The following is an 18,118-nucleotide window of genomic DNA, read 5'->3' on the forward strand; positions in this document are numbered from 1 at the left end:
CGGTTTCACACGCCTTTAGTTCCAGACGGCACTCACTTCCAAAGGTACTTAGGTGAGCATCTTTTTGCCCGTCCAAACCTTTGTTCCTGGGCTGGATCTCCCCTTCTTCTGACGATAAATCTGACCGTTGGGGCTCCTGCAGTGATAGTCTCCGTGGAGACTGGGTCCCCATCTCCCACTGAGTCTCCGCAGTTCCCTCTGCCATCGCTGGACTGAGGGACACCCCCTCACCTCAAAACAGCCTGGATGAACCCTCTTGACCCACCTGCCAAGCTCCATGACCTCACGGGTGGACCCAGCCCATGGCCCAGCCCCAGCCTTCACTCCTGTCTGAGCATCGTCGCTCGCCCCCCAGGACCACGCAGCAGGCGCCGGCCACTCTGGGCCCTGGCCAAGCTGTCCAGCCATCCTGCTGGTCTGCCTGGTAACTGAGGCCTTCTCAGGTTACTCGCAGGATCACTTTGCCTTAGAAACTCCAGCTGTCACCTCAGGCGCATCAGTAACTGACGCCAAGGCCCTGAGCAGCAGAGGGCTGGCAACAAGCTAGTGTCAGGCATTCCACAAGCCCTGTGCTCTGTCCCTGCAACCACTGAAATCGCCAGGGAGGAAGGTGAGCAAACCTGGGAGCGCGGGGGTCGGCCGCAGTATTCTGGGATGGGCGGCCCTGGGATGCCTCCCTCGCAGTCCCTGAAAGAGTCCATCAGCCCTGCCAGGAGCCTGGATTCCTGTTTCCAGGTGAAGGTGAGAGAGCATAGAGTGGCCCACACCAGGAGTTCGGGGTGGGTGGGAGAGGGCTTGAGTCACTTTGCAGGGCTGGGGACACACAGGAGGGCCTGCCTTAGTGTGGAAGCCCAGTGGGGTCCAAGTGCTGGCAGCTCCTTTGGCCGTGTGGGCACCGCAGGTTGGTAGAGGTGCTGGGCATTGGCCCCTCTGGCCTTTGAGAGGCAGCCTTGCTACAGCTGTGCCCATGGAGGGGAAACATGGGCCCCAGACCCAAATTCAGAATTGCCAACCGGCCCCTCTTTGATTGTGGGGGAGCTAACCACATGGTACAAGAATTGACCTCAGGGCCGCTAACACGTGGTCATGCCCCCACCCCATCTGGGTCCAGTGCACCCAGGACTCCAGCGAAGCCATCAAACGAAAGAGTAAGTGTCCCTGAGGCCCCGTGGCAGCATGGCCACCTGTCGGAGAAGGACCAGGTCCCCTGGGATGGGCTTGGGAGTCAGCCAGCCAGCCTCCCTCCGCCACACCCAGGTGATGGTACCCACACTGCCCTCTGGTGGTCAGGTGATACCGATTCTCCCTGATGGTCCCTTAAGACTACTTGTTCCTAGTTGACGATGCTGCTGGAACCCCAGGTCTCCTCACCCCAACTCCCCAGCCGCTAAGAGGGGTCCAGTTGTCTTGGGAGGGGGAGCTCAGAAAACAGAGCCTTTACACTCATACTGCCTACAATTTCAGAGGCTGTCGGTGGGCTGTGGGCTCCCCTGCTCTAAACAGACCTACAGAAACACACACAGATTGTTCCGTCTAGGACAGTTACCCTAGACTCCCTGGGCTGTGTTTGTTAACCTCAAAAATAAAAGTTATTTTCCCCACAAAAATGGGTTAACTCAGGAATGGCAGGGAATAGCAATCCAGGACAAGCAAGCTATGGCAAAAACCATAGGCGAGTCCAACAAACAAAGGAGAGGAACTTCACAGAGAAGAACAAGGAAGTTGGGAGGGGTGATTTTGAACAGAAGTCCACTGGAGAGAAGCAAGAGATGGCGGTGATCACTGTTGCTCATTGGCCGAGTTGCAGGGATGCTCCTTTTCTGTAGGAGAGACAATGCACGTCTTTTCCTGGTGGCCTTGAAATCAAAGATTCGTTTTTTGTTTTTTTTTTTTTTTAGATTTTTTATTTATTTATTTGAGAGAGAGAGACAGAGAGAGCATGAGCGAGGAGAAGGTCAGAGAGCGAAGCAGACTCCCCATGGAGCTGGGAGCCTGATGTGGGACTCGATCCCGGGACTCCAGGATCACGCCCTGAGCCGAGGGCAGTCGTCCAACCAACTGAGCCACCCAGGCGTCCCTAAAGATTCGTTTCTGTTTTATCATTCTTCTGTTGGGCTTTGTAATAGATAATCCTTCCTATAATTGAGGAGTGGTATGGCTCCCCCTTCTGGCCTCCTGACTCTGTTTTAGTGAGGTCTCCCTTTATTAATGCTCACGTTTGTTTGGGGCCACCTCACCAACCCACACACTCTGGCTTCTTTTGGAGGCCAGAGGCACCCCCTCCCCTAGACCCAGGAGCCCAGAGACCTCCAAGTCAGCCCTACCATGCTTCCCCCAAGGAAGTAAAAAAGGAGAGTCATACAATTCAAAGGGCAAATATTTGCCAAAGTCAGTGGGAATTTGTGAGCTCCTGTAACTGGGAAGCCGTTTTGTCAGGTGGAAGTTGGTGAATTTCAGGCACAGCTGGATCCAGGAGCTGAGACATTATCTTAAGAACTAATCCTCCACTCAGAGGCAGAGAGAAGCATTGGCCCAGCCTGGCGAACCTGGGTCTCTAAGCAGCCTGCGGCACTTCGGACAGGGCAGCCATGAATCCGCCCTTGGGGCTCTCTCCCTCTCCAGCCACACCTCCAGCGCCGCCATGCCGGCCACCAACCAGGGCTGGCCCGAAGACTTCGGCTTCCGGCTGGGCGGCTCGGGCCCCTGCTTCGTCCTGGAGGTGACAGAAGGGAGCAGCGCACACGCCGGGGGTCTGCGGCCCGGGGACCAGATCCTGGAGGTGGAAGGGCTGGCCGTGGGTGGCCTGAGCCGCGAGCGCCTCGTGCGCCTGGCCCGGCGCTGCCCGCGAGTGCCACCCAGCCTCGGCGTGCTCCCGGGTCCCGATGCGAACCCAGGCGCCGGATCCGGCCGCGCTTCCCCGACCCCAGCCCTGAGGCCCCCGCGCCCCGGCCGAGGCCTCTCCCTGGGCCGCGAGCTGCTGCGCCTAGCCCGCCGGAGGCGCCCGGAGGCCGTGCACCGGGAGCGCAGGCGCAAGGCCCAGGAGTTCAGCCGCAAGGTAGGACTCCGGGCGAGGGGGGACCCTGGGGAAGGCGGTTGGCTGGGTCCCCCTGCAGTGGCGGGGTAGGTCCTTCCGGGGCCTGGAGCGGGCTTGGAGATGAGGAGACTTCTAGGGACATATTTACCAAAAATATAACCACGTGCGAGCTTCAAGGCCTTGTACCTAAGTTTGTGGTTCTATGTGGTGGTTTTGTCCGGGTGGCTCTTCTCTTTTACTGAGGTACACAGGTGTACAGGAAAGTACATTAAGTGGACAGCTCACTGGGTTTTACAGATGAACTCACCCTCGTGATCACCCCCAGATCAAAACACGGATGGAGGGACGCCTGGGTGGCTCAGTTGGTTGGACGACTGCCTTTGGCTCAGGTCATGATCCCGGAGTCCCGGGATCGAGTCCCACATCAGGCTCCCAGCTCCATGGGGAGTCTGCTTCGCTCTCTGACCTTCTCCTTGCTCATGCTCTCTCTCACTGTCTATCTCTCAAATAAATAAATAAATAAAATATTAAAAAAAAAAAACGCGGATGGACAGAATATAGATAATGGTAGAGCGTAGAAAATAGAATGATTCCTTCACCCCAGAAAGTTTCCGCATGCCCCTTTCTCTGTCCACCGCAACAAGAAGTAGTTGCTATTTTGACTTGCGTCCTTATAGTTGATTTTTGCCCATTTGTGAACTTTATATTACTGGATACACCGTGCGTTCTCTCTGGTGTTGAGCTTCCTGTACTCGACATTTTGCTGTGACTTTCATCCATGGCGTGTGGCTGTGGGCCATTCCTCCTATTGCCTGGATTACGAACTGAGTGTCTTAGTCTGTTGCGGCTGCTGTAACAACAGACCAGAGACCGGAAGGCTTAGAAGCAACAGGAATGTATTTCAGTGTATTTCTCACATTTCTGGAGGCCAGAAGTCCAGGATCTCAGAGCCGGCGGATTCAGTGTCTGGGGAGAGTCACTTTCTGGTCCATAGCCGGTGGCTTCTCACTGTGTCCTCACATGGTGGAAGGAGCAAGGAAGCCCTCTGGGGTCTCTCTCTCTCTCTCTTTTTAATTTATCTACTTGACAGAGAGAGAGGTCACAAATAGGCAGAGAGGCAGAGAGAGAGAGAGGAGGAAGCAGGCTCCCCACTGAGCAGAGAGCCCAATGTGGGGCTCGATCCCAGGACCCTGGGATCATGACCTGAGCCGAAGGCAGAGGCTTAACCCACTGAGCCACTCAGGTGCCCCTGGGGTCTCTTTTCTAAGGGCACTAATCCCATTAAGAAGGGCTCTACCCTCATGACCTTAGTACCTCCCAGAGGTCCCACCTCCTAATACCATCACTGTTGGGACTTTGGATTTTAAGATAGGAATTTGGGAGGAACACAGACATTCAGACAATAACACCATAGTGTGTGTGGTTGTGGTTTTTTGTTTTGTTTTGTGTTTGTTTGTTTGTTTTTCAAAAGAGTCACACTTGTTTCAAGCCCCCACAAAACTGGGATCTAGCCCTGCCTCGCACAGTAGTCTGGCTGGCTGGCTGGTTGGCAACGGGAGGCCCTGGTTCAAGTCTCCTGACCTTCCAGAGGCATTTCCTGGAAGGTGGAAAGTAAGGGCTTCCCCGAGGATTGAGAGTCAGATCCTGGAATGGCTAACATCCTTAGCCACAAGAGGACTCCAAGGTCTGAGTCACCTTCAGGAAGCAAGGGGTGGCCATCAGGAGAGGTAGAGACCCAGAGCTGGAAAAGAACATCTGAGAATGAAGTTATCCTTAGGCCAGAATCCTGAGCAATGCCTGATTTGCAGAAACCTGGCCCTTTTCTGGACAAACCTGGGGAAATCCAAGAAACCTGGAGGTAACACAGTCAGGGAGGAGGCTGACCAGTATGGTCCTACCTACTGGGGACCCCTGAAAGGTGTCACCGCAGCAACTTCCTCAGGCCCTCCGCCCTCATGTAATGTCCTCCAGGCCTTTAGATGTGGGGAGTCCAGCCCAACATCTTAGAAACTCAGTTCGAGGGGCACCTGGGTGGCTCAGTGGGTTAAGGCCTCTGCCTTCTGCTCAGGTCATGATCTCAGGGTCCTGGGATCGAGCCCCGCGTCGGGCTCTCTGCTCGGCAGGGAGCCTGCTTCCTCCTCTCTCTCTCTCTGCCTGCCTCTCTGCCTACTTGTGATCTCTGCCTGTCAAATAAATAAATAAAAATCTAAAAAAAAAAAAAAAAAGAAACTCAGTTTGATGACTGGGACACTTGAGTTCACAGACACCCTCCCTCATCCTCTCTGGAAAGGGCACTGTTCATTCGTCCTCTTGGCAGAGCGTGACCATGAAGTTTTGGGGGGCAGATGGGGAGCCCTGCTTTTAGAGAACTGACCCCCAGCCCACTGCCCAGGTATCAGATCTCCATTCACCTGGCCTTCTCCAGTGCCCAAGATTTGTCCACTCCTCCCCTAATCTAAACTGAACCCTTTCAGGAACCGCACCTCCCCCACATACTCTGGCATGACTCCTTGTCTGGGTAGGACCCCAGCTTGAACCTTTCAGCTCTGGACTCCCTAGGTCACAACTGTCCAGCTCCCCGAAGATGCGGCTTTCTTCCTATCCCCAGAGCAGGCTCTGCTGTTATAACAAACCTCAAACATCTTGGTGCCTTTGCACACCTCACAGGTTTATTCCCCATCTGCACGAAATCCTCTAAAAGTGCAGGCACTCTCCAGGCTGGCTGACTTCTGCACGAGGCCTCAACGTGCCAGGCACCCCCATCTCAATGTGCAGCTTCAGGAGTTTCTGTAGGGGAGGAACAGCATGCAGAAACGTGCGTATCAGCTCTTAAGGACTTCAGAGAGGGAGCGAAGTGCTGCACCTATAGCCAGTGCTCCTTGGCCAGAACTAGGCACCCTTCTGCTCCCAGAGGATGCCGGGAAATGCCGTTCTTCTGTGCGCCCAGGGAGCAGAGGGGAGTTAGCAATACTGTAGAGCATGAGTGGCTCCTTCTTTCCCAGCTGCTGTAACAGGATACCAAACTGGGTGGCTTAGAAACCACAGGAATGTATTTCCCACCACTCTGGAAGCCAGATACCCAAGATCAGGATGCCAACATGGTGGAGAGAGGGCTCTCTTCTGGGTAGCAGACCTCCTGTGTCCTCACAGGAGGGAAGGAGCTGGGAGCTCTCTGGGCTCTCTTCCATCAGGGCACTGACCCCGTTCACAAGGGCCCCATCCTCATGACCTCATCCCCTCCCAAAGGCCCTACCTCCTAACACCATCAACTTGGACAGCAGGTTTGCAACATAGGAATGGAGGGCGTGGGGTACCACCATTCAGACCGCAGCAACTAGTAAAGTCTGTAATTCCAGATGACCTGCTGAAGAACCCAAGCCCTGTCCCAGTCTCCATCCGACCCACGGAGAGTTGGACAGGGGCACGGTCAGAGCCACCAGAAGGGCAAGGTGGACCGCAGACTTGGCCACAAGGCAGGGCCGGGGGGTGGTGACTGGCTGTCCAGGCCAGCCAAGGTGTAGTGTGCTGGCTAGGGGGAGTGGGAATGTGGGTTCTGGTTCGAGCTCGCCGAGCTCACCTCCAAAACCTGGGAGCAAATCCCCAGCAGACACTGCCTCCGGACAAGCAAGGGCTTTCTGACAGTGAGCTCCGGTGCTCTCCCTGCCCCAGTTTTTCCTCCTTGAGGATTCTGATAGTTAATAGAAAATCCATTAGCGTCCCGTGATGGCGCCTCGCGCCTAGATGTAGGTTGAGAGCATTTGGGTAAGAGCTGACACCAAATCCGCGCTGTGGCACAGGCCCCACGGGGGAGGAACTATTTTTTCCTCTTTCTTACATAAAACGTCTTTCCAGCCAGCCATGTTCTCCTTTGAATTGAGGCTGCCGCTGACTTTGACTGCAAAACCACTAACCTTCCTCAGCACAGTGGGTGCACGAGGAGGGGGTGCTGGTGCTGTGGCCTGCCCTCCTCACCGCCAGGGAAACTGAGGCCGGCGGGGAGCTGAAGGAAATGCAGCCAGAGGACAGCCGGCCCACTGTGGCTCTTGGGTTGAGCTCCATAAACATTCACTGAGGACCTACTATGGGCCAAGCCCTGTGCTTGGGGCTGGGCGGGAGCAAGACCTCAGGTCTGGGTCTCAGGTCGTCCCATCAGATCATGTCAGGTAGAGACAGCAACACAGGCTTTGTGGGGTGCAGGTGCTAGGACTCAGGCATGAGGCCCCCAAAGCCCCTGGCTTCTTTCACCACCTCTGGAAAGCCGGCCTCAGTCCCCTTGTGCAAGTGTGTCGGGAGGAAGTTGGCCATGCAGATCTGAAACTCTGGAGCATGCTGTGGAGGGGGAGGATCAAGGTCCAGAAGTCACCATTTGGGGTCCTTGCCCAGAGAATGGCCACGGAGTGCCGCCAGTAGGGGGCGCCCTGCAATGGGTCAGGGCAGTCGTAGAGAAATAGCAAGTGGAGACAGCTCTGGGCCAGGAAAATGAACAGGATGCTGGGGTTGCAGGGTAAGAAAGATTTTATGTATTCGCATGTTTATAGGTAGGGAGACACTCGGACATTTACGTAAGCTGAAGGGAAGGAGGCAGTAGAGACACTGAAATCGACGTATTTCGCCATTACTGATGGTGGACCTGTGATGCTTCAGGGCCCCGGGAGATGGCTGTGATGAGGACAAGCAGGGGACTTGCTCCCCTGCAGCAGGTGTCCCTGTGGGGGAGAAGCCATCGAGGAAGTGGACAAACGTACAAACAAGCTATCTAGGGCTCATGATCAAAGGATGTGGAGAAATAAACAGGGAGATGAGAGAGAGGTGGGGGCTGTTTGGCCAGGGTGGTGAGGAAGGCTCCTGGGGAGGTGACTTTGAGCTGAGAGCCAAGTGACAAGTAGGTGGAGGAAGAGAAAGCAGGGACGGGTGGGGCAGTGGGGTGTCTGTGGACCGGAGGGTTGACCTTGGCCAGGAAGTGGGGGCGGAGGTCTTCATCCTCTGCCAGTAGAGGGTGGTAGGGAAGGATGCTGTGTGCAGACGTTGGGGGTGGGTGGAAGGGGATGAAGCTGACACTGAACAGCCCTACCTCTGGTTGAGGTTGCGCCCACCCTCCCCCCAGAGAGAGGCACAGAAAACCCACACACTCCACCGCCTGGCCCCCCACCTCTGCTTCCAGGTCAGCTCAGGGCATCAGTGTCCAGACACACCGCAGACCACTGACTATCAAGGGAGGGCTCTCGTGGAGTACGGACAGACGAAACAGACGATGCTTAGACAGACAATGCTTAACTGCTGCTTAAACAAAACGTAACTGTTTCAGACCCCAAAGCTGCATATTGTATGATTCCATTCACAGGAAGTATCCAGTATTAGCAAATCCACGGAGACAAAAAACAGATTAGTGGTTGCCAGGGGCTGGGGAAGCTGGGGGGCGGGGAGGGAGTGATTACTTCGTGGGTACAGAGCTTTCATTTGGGAGAGTATGAAAATATTCTGGAACTGGATGGTGATGATGATTACAGCACACTGTGGAACGTAACTTAATGCCATTGTACACGTTAAAATGGTTACAACGGTAGTTATAGTTTATGTGCATTTTTCCAACAGTAAAAAATAAAGGGAAAAAAAGGAACAGTGATAACATGCCTTCCTTTTCCTGACTGTATAAGTCCTATAAACTCACTATAGAAAAGATGGAAACCACTGACTTATTTTTAAAAAACCAAATTACTGTAAAACTTAGTACATATTTCCAATTCATAGACACATGTGTAATCATCTGTGTCTAAAAATAGAACACCGTGTATTTCATTTGTAAACCATTTTTCTCACCTGTTTATCACAATTTTTCCATACTTTATAACAGCTTTAGGGATGCCTGGGTGGCTCAGTCGGTTAAGCGGCTGCCTTCGGCTCAGGTCATGATCCCAGCGTCCTGGGATCAAGTCCCACATCGGGCTCCTTGCTCTGCAGGGAGCCTGCTTCTCCCTCTGTCTCTGCCTGCCACTCTGCCTGCCTGTACTCTCTCGATCTCTCTGACAAATAAATACTTTATAACAGCTTTATTGAGATAGATTCGCGTATCATACCATCTACTCATTTAAAGTGTACAATACAGTGGTTTTGGGTGAATCCACAGATTTGTGGAGCCATCACCATGATCAATTTCAGAACATGCTCCTCACACCAAAAAGTATCCCCACACCCCTAGCCATCACTCTCCTTTTCATGGTTTCATTTTTTATTTAAGATTTATTTATTCTAGAGAGAGAGAGAGTGAACAGGGTGGGGGGAGGGGCAGAGGGAGCAAATCCTTGAGCAGACTCCTCACTGAGCACGCAGCCCAGCACAGCGCTCCATCCCAGGACCTTGAGATCATGACCTGAGCTGAAATCAAGAGTTGGACACTCAACCGACTGAGCCACTCAGGTGCCCCTCATGAGTATTTATTATTTATTTATTTATTTATTTATTTATTTAAGTGAGAGAGAGTGAGTGAGCGAGCGAGAGAGAACAAGCAGCGGGAGGGTTGGGGACGGGCAGAGGGAGAAGCAGATTCCCCACTGAGCAGGGAGCCTGACTCAATCCTAGGACCCTGGGGCTATGACCTGAGCTGAAGGTAGACACTTAACTCACTGAACCACCCAGGCGCCTCAGTGCCTCCTGGTTTTCAATAAATATCTATAGCATCGTTCTTCCTGGCCATAAAGTACCGCATTGCATCAAACTGAAAACTGTCAGTTGCGAGACATCCCAATTTTTTTTAAAGATTTTATTTATTTATTTGACAGACAGAGATCACAAGTAGGCAGAGACGCAGGCAGAGAGAGAGGAAGGGAAGCAGGATCCTTGCTGAGCAGAGAGTCCGATGTGGGGCTCGATCCCAGGACCCTGAGATCATGACCTGAGCTGAAGGCAGAGGCTTAACCCACTGAGCCACCCAGGCGCCCCGACATCCCAATTTTTTAATCACAAAAAGAGGAATGCCCTTGGCAATAAACCCGTGGCACATACTACCTTATCACCTACTTGTCACTTAATTTAGCAATTATTAGAAGAGGACTTTAGACTTACACGGACATATTCAGCACCAGCAGTGCACATAAGTCAGTGTAAGTAAGAACAGGAACAACTACCATCACATCCATATACACCCACAGGAACGACAACTAGCGGAGGACACATACTGATTTTGGGGATGTTAGAATATGAAAAAATGCTCACCCCAGAATCAACAATATCCGGTACTACAGTGTGTCAAATGAACTTGGCTCTCAAGCAACAGACATTGACTCTGCTCACTTAGGCAGGAGAGGGATCTGTGGGAGGAACAGTTTGCGGAATCCGCACCGAAGATCCAGCCTTAGAAGCAGGACAGGTTCAGCAACGAGGAGTCCATCTGTCCTGCCTCACCCGGTCAGGAAAAGTCCATTCCAGGTGCACTGCAGGGCTCGGCCACCACCCTCAGCAAGCTCTGCTGTCCCCGAGTCTCCGCATCATTTTTTCAAGAGCCAAAACCCTGGACCAGAGCCTCCAAATGCCCAAGGCTACAACACTAACTGCCAGGGTCTCACCTCCCTCAGAGTCTGGGGTTTCTTCCTTTCTTAGCTGAATAGCCGAGACTGCAAATATCCCCCAGATGGATGTGCTGACATTATTTATCGCATATTATTAGATATCGATATTGCTTCCAACGTCTCCGTATTACAACAACGTAGAGGTGAGCCTCTTCACTCAAATGTTGTGCACCACCCTGTCTTTCAGGACATCTCTAGGATACGTCCCTAGATCATTGGGTAAGAGGACGGGTGCATTTTTAGACCCTGGACATGCTTACCAAAGCTTGCCTCCAGAAACATGGTGCCTATTTGCACGCCCCTTTCCAGCAGCTGCGTGGGCTCCTCTGATTAGATGTACCTTAATTGGTGTCAGCTGGTTTGTACACAGAGCAGAAGAAAGCAGAAATCCCGAGGGAGCACGGAGGGAGTCCAAGTTCAGGGCTAGGCACACACTCCAGGGCTTCTCTGTGCAGCCAGAATGTTCTCTGTGGGATCTCTCAGCGAAGAGTGTGGCGGAAAGAACTATAGCGTTATAATAATAGTGACTAGCAATTACTGAGTGCCTGGCACATGGTAAAGCCCTTGTATTGATTCCTTTGATCCTTATAAGACTCAGTAGAAGGGCTGTCTCTAAGTTTGAGTCGTCACCCCCGTGGCCTTGGACAGGTCACTCCACCTACACCAGCCTCCGTGTGCTTAGAGGTACATGAAGATACTACCCATGTCACCTTGTCTGTCTGCTATGAGGCTGGAAGTGTGATTTGGGTGGAGAGGTCACCACAGAGCCCCTGCAGGGCTCCCGTGTCAGGTGTCCCATGGAGGTAAACTGAGGGAGCAAGGGAAGGAGGTGAGCAGTATTCTGCTCTGGTCCCAGTGGTCATTCACCAGGCCTGTCCTTGCAGGTGGATGAGATCCTGGGGGACCAGCCGACTGCCAAGGAACGAGTGTTCGCCGCCCTGAAGCAGTTTGCAGCCGAGCAGCGGGTGGACGACCTGGTGTGGGCGCTGACCCTGGAGCTGCCCCGTGACGCCCGCACGCCCCTCCTGGACAACCTCAGGTACCTCGGTTGAGGGGGAGGAAGGGGCAGGCAGGGTGTGGTTCGCTCAGAGGGGTCCAACGATGACCCACTCCCAGGGTATTGCTGTGAGTGAGAACGGAAGTGCTGCCGGATGCCGGGCTGGGACAGGCTGCACACAGGACCCACCTCCTGCACGAAGGACATCCCCATGCTAGACACAGTGTGTGCTCTCTGCCTTTTGATGATGTCAGCTGTGTGCCCAGGACCTTGCCAGGGGCCTAGGGGAACCCTCTCCAGCTGAATCATCCCAGCGCTATTATTATCCCCATTTCTCGGAGGCAAACAGGCTCAGAGAGGTTAAGAGGCTGGCTCAAAAGTCACACAGCAAATGAGTGGCTGGCACAGGACTGCGAACCCATCAGCTCTGCACTTTCTGTTCTGCTCAGCCTTGGACCCTGTAAGTTTATTCTTTAGGAAGAAAAATTGCTGGTAGGTTGACAGCTGGAGCCCCCACACCCACCCACTTTCCTGCCAGGGCATCACTGCCTGGCACAGCGCAGCTTTGATGAGCCCCCCCACTGGGCCTGAGTGATGCCTTCCCTGTCGGGGATCCTGTGAAGGGTACGGGGCGGGGGGGGGGCGCCCTTCTCTTCTCACCCTGTCTCCAGGGCCTACGACTTCTACCCCCCCCTACTTCCTGGGCTCAGCCCGCCCCCTCCCCTTGCTGCCATTCACCCTGCAGCCTGCCCCTCCCTCTGGGCCTGGCCAATGTCAGGGATGGGGCTGGCCACCATCACCCCCCCTCCAAAGCCCGGGCGCAGCGGCTCGGCTCTGCTGCCGAGCACAGAAGGCCACGGAAAGAGGCTACCATGAGCTGCCTGGGGTGAGTTAGGGGCCTGCCCCTTGCTAGGAAAATCCAGAGAGAGAGAGAGAGAAAAAAAAGTTATTTCTCCAGCCTAATTTGCAGTGGAGATGATGCACTGGCGATGAGGGCTCCCTGGGGAGGTGATGGGTGGGCAGCCCCCCACTCCACCCATCTCTACCAGCACTGGGCCAGGGATACCGGCGGCAGCTGGCTGTCCCCTGGGAAGTTGGCACGTGCGTGTCGCAAGGCTGCTAGCAGCCAGTCTCAGCTGGAGGTCCTCTCCGTCCTCATCTCCCTTCGGAGCTGCCCTAGCTTCCGTCTGTGTCGCCTCTGTCTCTCCAGATAGCCCGCCTGCCTCCCCACGCCTGCTTTCCTGTCTGCAGTTCGTCCCCACGCGACCACCGGCAGCGGGTCAGGAAGAGCCAGGGTGGGGGAGGTGTCCCCTTTGGCGTGCTGGATTTGGAGCCTGGGAAGCGGGAATCCTGGCCACCTCAGGCTGCCCAGGCTGCCCGGGCTGCCCGGTCCCCGCAGCATCCCCGGGGCACTGCTGGGGAGGATGAAACAGCAACCTCTATTGTCAGTGCATGTCAAGTACGACTGGACAAGTGGGGCGGAGGCTGGAGGAGGGGGTGATGCCCAGCTGGGCTCTGCAGGGAGAGGGGTACCTTGGCAGTGGGGCTTCAGCCACCCCAACCCCCACTTCCTTCCACTCCATCTCCCCACCCCCACCCCTACCCCCAGGGTCTGGCGGCCCACATGCTGGGCTCCAGGGTTGCAATAGCGATCCCCATGCAGAACCTTCTATTGGAGAGCTCTCAGGGGGCAGGGAGGAGTCACAGATACAGTCATCTGTGATTCTGAGACCTGAGTGCCAGCTGCCCAGGGCCAACTCAGCAGGGGGGGGGCAATCAGGGTGGGCTTCCTGGAGGAGGCAGCAGGTGCCACCGCTGTGGCTCAGTGAATCTTACAGTCTGGCAATGTGTCCGATAGGGGTGACAGACGCTAAGAAGAGTTCATTAGAGCCAGACATTTAGCCACAGAAGTGGATGATGCCACAATAAGAGTGGGGCCACTCAGTACCCAACACTGAGTACTCAACGGTACTGGGGTGTAAACCACCTTGCCTAGGATGGGTGGCCACAAAGAGTGACAGTTGTGGTCTTAGAATGGCCCATTGAGGAGAGACAGGATTTACGTTACACCTTGAGCACAAATAGTAGGTGAAGCAGTGTGTGTGTGTGTGTGTGTGTGTGTGTGAGAGAGAGAGAGAGAGAGAGAGAGAGAGAGATTGGCCGAGGCTGGAACCCACCCAAGTCACTGTGTGATCTCTGAGAGGTGGTCCCAGTGGCCAAATCAGAAAGCTTGCGGAGAAAGGAGAAGGAGCAGTGAAACCATGAAGCATAGTAGCCACGTGTGGCTTTTTAAAATTAAATTTGATGAATCCTAAATAAAATTGGAAATTCAGCTTCTCAGTCTTGCTAGCCACGTGTGACTCGTGGCCACCATGCAAGGACAGTGCACGTTTAGAATATGCCCATCATCAAAAAGGTTCTCCTGGATGGTGCTGCCGTGAGCGTAAGATTTGGGTCAGTGGTGATAATGGAAGCAAAGGGTCTCATCTTTCCCCATGACGGCAGTTTACCCTGCAGCTCAGAGCTTAATTTGGGTCTATCCCCGAAGGGATCCCAGTTTGATGAAGTGATAAAATGACTTTCTAATTAGGACAAGCCAGTCCAGGCAGCTTGGGAAGTGTGACGTGGTTAGGAGGGAGCAGGAAAGCAAAGGCAGCTGTGTGGTCTGCAGGGGAAGTGGGAGGTGGTTCAGGAGGTTCAGGGGGGTGGAAGGGGAGGGAGGGGCCAGCAGGTGGGAGAAGGAAATGCAGGGACGGTGCTGGAGGGAGCCGGGGTGTGGAATCCCCACAGACCTCCCTTGGACCCCCAGGTCCACTCATGGACTGTGCAACCTTGAGCAGGTTCATTGACCTCTACAGTCCATCTGTAAAATGGGGTTGGTCATGCTTATGTGTTCCCAGCAGGGTTCTTGGGAGGAAATCTTCGAAATGGACCTTGCCAACTGGAAGCAGAAAAGAGATTAGCTGATAATCTGGGGGGAGGGTGCGAGGGAACACCTGTACCCCCTCCATCCTCCTCTGCTTTGGGGACCAGTGTCGGGGACACTGTAATACAAACTGTCGGGGACACTGTAATACAAACAGATTGGGAGAAATCTATGAAATGACGGGACGTGGTATGTTCTCAGTTCATGGGGGCTTCCCCTAGGGAAGGTCTCTTTCTCCCTAGAGCTCAATTTCGTACTTTTGACATCTGGGGCCCAATAACCCTCTGTGGTTGGGGGCTGCCCTGTGTCTTGTAGGATATTCAGCAGCACTAGATCCCGGTAGCACATTCCCTATCCTAATTGTCATTTTGTGACCACCGAGGAACTGCCTCCAGATAATGCCAAATGTTCTCTGAGGGGGGGGTGTGCCAAGTCCCCAAATGAGAGCTTGTGGCCCAGAGTGACCGGCCTTTAGTAGCCCCCTCTAGCAGGGGCGGGCACTTGAGCAAACTCCAGCTATCTCTTGACCCCTACCCCCCCCCATGTTGTCTTGGGCTATCTGATTCACCAGCTGCTCTCCCCTTCTGATGCCTTCCCTGCGTGTTGGGGTGCTGGGACCGAGGGGTCCAGGTACGCTGTGGACAGACAGGGACAGGGATAGGGGATGACAAGGACACGGAGCCCCAAGGCAGTGTGTGCACTTCTGCCTCTGTCCAGATTCAGTCAAGAGCATTTTCTCCTGGCTCACACCTCCTCTGCCCCCAGCGAGGCGGACAGTCTTCATAACCTTTGGGCTGGCCTGGTTCTGGATGCTGGGCCATTGCACCCAGAACCCAACTTCCGGAGATGTCTCGGTCATGATGGGATGGCTGTAGCCCTGGGGATGTCAGGGAGCTGTAGTCACTGTAGCGGTTTTCAGGCATTTCTCTCCCTGGCGGGGCTGAGGCGGTGAGTTCTGGCTTCGGCTTGCTGCTGCTGCTGCTGCTGGAAACAGAAGCAGTCCAGGCTGATCAGGGGAGGGTGGTGGCCTTGCTGGGGCCAGGAACCAGGGCTGAGGTGTGCTGGGCAGCATGGTCTGACTGACTTCGGGAACCTGGAGGCAGAACCATGTCAGATGTCCCTTTCTGCCAGTGACTGAGACAGAGGGAGCGTCCCAGGATTTTCTGCCTCTGCAGGTCCTGTCTGTCCCGGTCCCGGCCAACTCCTGGAGAGGAGAGAGCCTGGTGTTGATGTTCCCAAAGGACCCCCTGCTCAGGATGTCGTGGGCCAGCTCCCCCGTATCTATATGCCCTTTCCCGCAGGCAAGCAGGACTGGAGCAGCAGGAAAATGACAAGGCGGTGGGTTCCCTGCGGTCCGCTCCCGCTCTGACTTCTAGGAGTAGCAGACGTAGAGCCAGAGGAAGGGTCCAGACTCCTTTCCTTGTCATACCCCTCTTCTCCTCCTAGCTCCCTCTCTCCCAGTAGGAGGCCCTTTGTCCCCTCACCACACACACACTTGGGAATTGCCCCAGCCTAGCTGTCCCTCCTCATTTCCACTCACTCACCAAATCTCATACATCTTCCTCTGTGTTTCTATCCCACTCCATATGCTCCCTGTTCACCCCCAGCCTCACCCACTCCCCTGGTGCACTAAAATCTCTGAGGTACCTCCTCCTCTCCTGAAATCCTTAGGACCGTCCCCCCCCCCACACACACACACACTAAGTTTAGTCTCAGCATCTGGCAATGTCATTCAAGGCCTCCCTTTCCACAGGCTTCTTGATTAGCGCTTCCCCCTGGGTAGGGGAGGGGGGCTTCCCCTCCCTGACCCACTCCCTGAAACCTAGCACAAAGGCCACGCCCTCTTGAAAGCCTTCCCACGCTCTACAAAAGAAATTCCGTGCTTCTTCCGAACCCTTGGGGTTCAGCCTCGCAGCTGCCAGGGACCGGGGACCCGCCACGGTGCAGGTGACCTGGGACCTGGGAGCCCCGGCCTCGAAAGGTTGCAGGCGAGACACTTGGGGAGGGACTGATGGAGGGACCCAAGACGAAGCAGCATTGACAGCCCTGAACCGCCCCTCCCAAACCCCGGTTCCCTCCTCCCCCCCACCCCCAGCAAGCAGCGGGATCCCCCTTGGGGGCGGGGCGGGGCGGGGCCACCCGGAGGGGGCGGGCATGGGGCCGCGGGCCTGGCCGGCTCGGGAGGGGCCGAGTGCGCTTGCCCGGCAGAGGCTCGTGGAGTCGCGGCGCCCTCGCTCCGCTCGCGGGCTCGGCCACCCCTACCTGTCGGCACCTGCCACGCCGCCGTCGCCGGCTCCAGATGGGGAAGGACCAGGGCTTCTCTCGACACTTTCGGTAGTTTCCCCACCGCTCCCCGCGCCCCCGGGAACTGTGCACCCTAGGCGCGGCGGACCCGTCTCGGGCGGCCTGAGAAGGGGTGGGGCTGGGGCACTGAGATAGACACCCACCCGGCACAAGGGGGAGAGTTCCCCCCGTTGGATGCCTGGAACCTGCACGCACCCCTGAGGGTCGGGATGGGAGGCGGAGGGGGAACCAAGGGCTGGGACTGAAAAGCCCTCCTCTTTGCTTCCTACAGCTGGGCAGGTCCGGGGACCTGGCCAGAGAGCCTAGGCAGGGAATGTGGTAGAGAGAGAGGACCCTAGGGCCACCCCTAGGACAATCTGAACACGGATTTACTCCTGACCCCCCCCCCCCAGGCAGAGGGAACCGAACTGACTGACTGAACCGTGGCTGGGTGGCCAGGGAAGAGTCCTGTGGTCTCAGAGAAGCCTGTTGGCATAGCAGGGACCGGGGAGTCCTGGGCAACCATGCTGTCATGGTCAGAGGACTAGTGCTCTGCCACAGTGGTCCGTGAGGCCCCATTGCGCCTGGCTCTACTGGGTCAGTGGATTGAGGGGAGGACCCAGGCCTGGGGTGCCTGGCCAGACTGAGCTGCATGGAGGGCCAGAGCAAGCCAGGAAGGGCATCTGGCGCAGTCCCAAGGACACCAAGCAGAGAAAAGGCCACCAATGTTCTCCCACCTGGGCAGCTGGTGACTCACCATGGTTACCATCCTGGGCAGAAGGAGTGGGGAGGGGCAGACCTTTTCTAATTGCTGCTGGAGGGTGGAGCTGGGATGGTCACCAGGACCCTGCCCAGGCTGGACATAGGGCCTTCTGGAGCCGGGGGCTGGAGCCCAGATTGTGAGGTGGCCAATTTCCGGCTTGTCACCCCTCCTTTGCCTGGGCGAGAGGCATGGGTGGTGGGTCTGGGAATGTGCAGGTCAGGCAGAAAGGAGGTGTCGGGCTCTGGAGACCTTGAGTGACCATCTGGGCAATGAGACCGAGGTTCTAGATTTTCAGCAATTTCTGTGGGTGGGAAGGGATGAGCATCGGGCCAGAATGTCCTGGAAAAGTTGAGCAGGCCTCTTGTTTTGGTCTCCTGGTCGCCTGGAACATTCGTACCTGGAGCAGAGCTCAGCGGGGTCAACCCTGATGCCCCCTCCTCCTGGAGGACCCACTTCCCTTCCTTCCCACCAGGCAGTTTATTCTGCCTGCCTGGTCTTATTAATCTTACCATAGAGGTCAAGGAAACTGACTGGGGGCCACTGGATGACCGCA

At 55.5% G+C, this 18,118-nt stretch overlaps 1 protein-coding gene across 3 annotated transcripts in view; it reads left to right on the forward strand.

Moving 5' to 3' along the window:
* Nucleotides 1-2,641: 2,641 nt before the first annotated feature.
* LOC122895943 (Grid2 interacting protein) overlaps nucleotides 2,642-18,118 on the forward strand; it is a 33,191-nt gene continuing 17,714 nt past the window's right edge. The window contains exons 1-2 of one of the 3 annotated variants that reach the window (XM_044233802.1): nucleotides 2,642-3,055; nucleotides 11,481-11,635. In XM_044233802.1, the coding sequence (XP_044089737.1) occupies nucleotides 2,642-3,055; nucleotides 11,481-11,635 (569 nt within the window). Of the gene's footprint in view, nucleotides 3,056-11,480; nucleotides 11,636-12,465; nucleotides 12,480-16,818; nucleotides 16,854-18,118 lie in introns of those variants that run through there. The other 2 variants (XM_044233804.1, XM_044233803.1) reach the window with 2 other exon arrangements.

This window comes from Neovison vison, chromosome 14 (genome assembly GCF_020171115.1).
Source record: "Neovison vison isolate M4711 chromosome 14, ASM_NN_V1, whole genome shotgun sequence".
In the NCBI taxonomy this organism is placed as follows: domain Eukaryota; kingdom Metazoa; phylum Chordata; class Mammalia; order Carnivora; family Mustelidae; genus Neogale; species Neogale vison.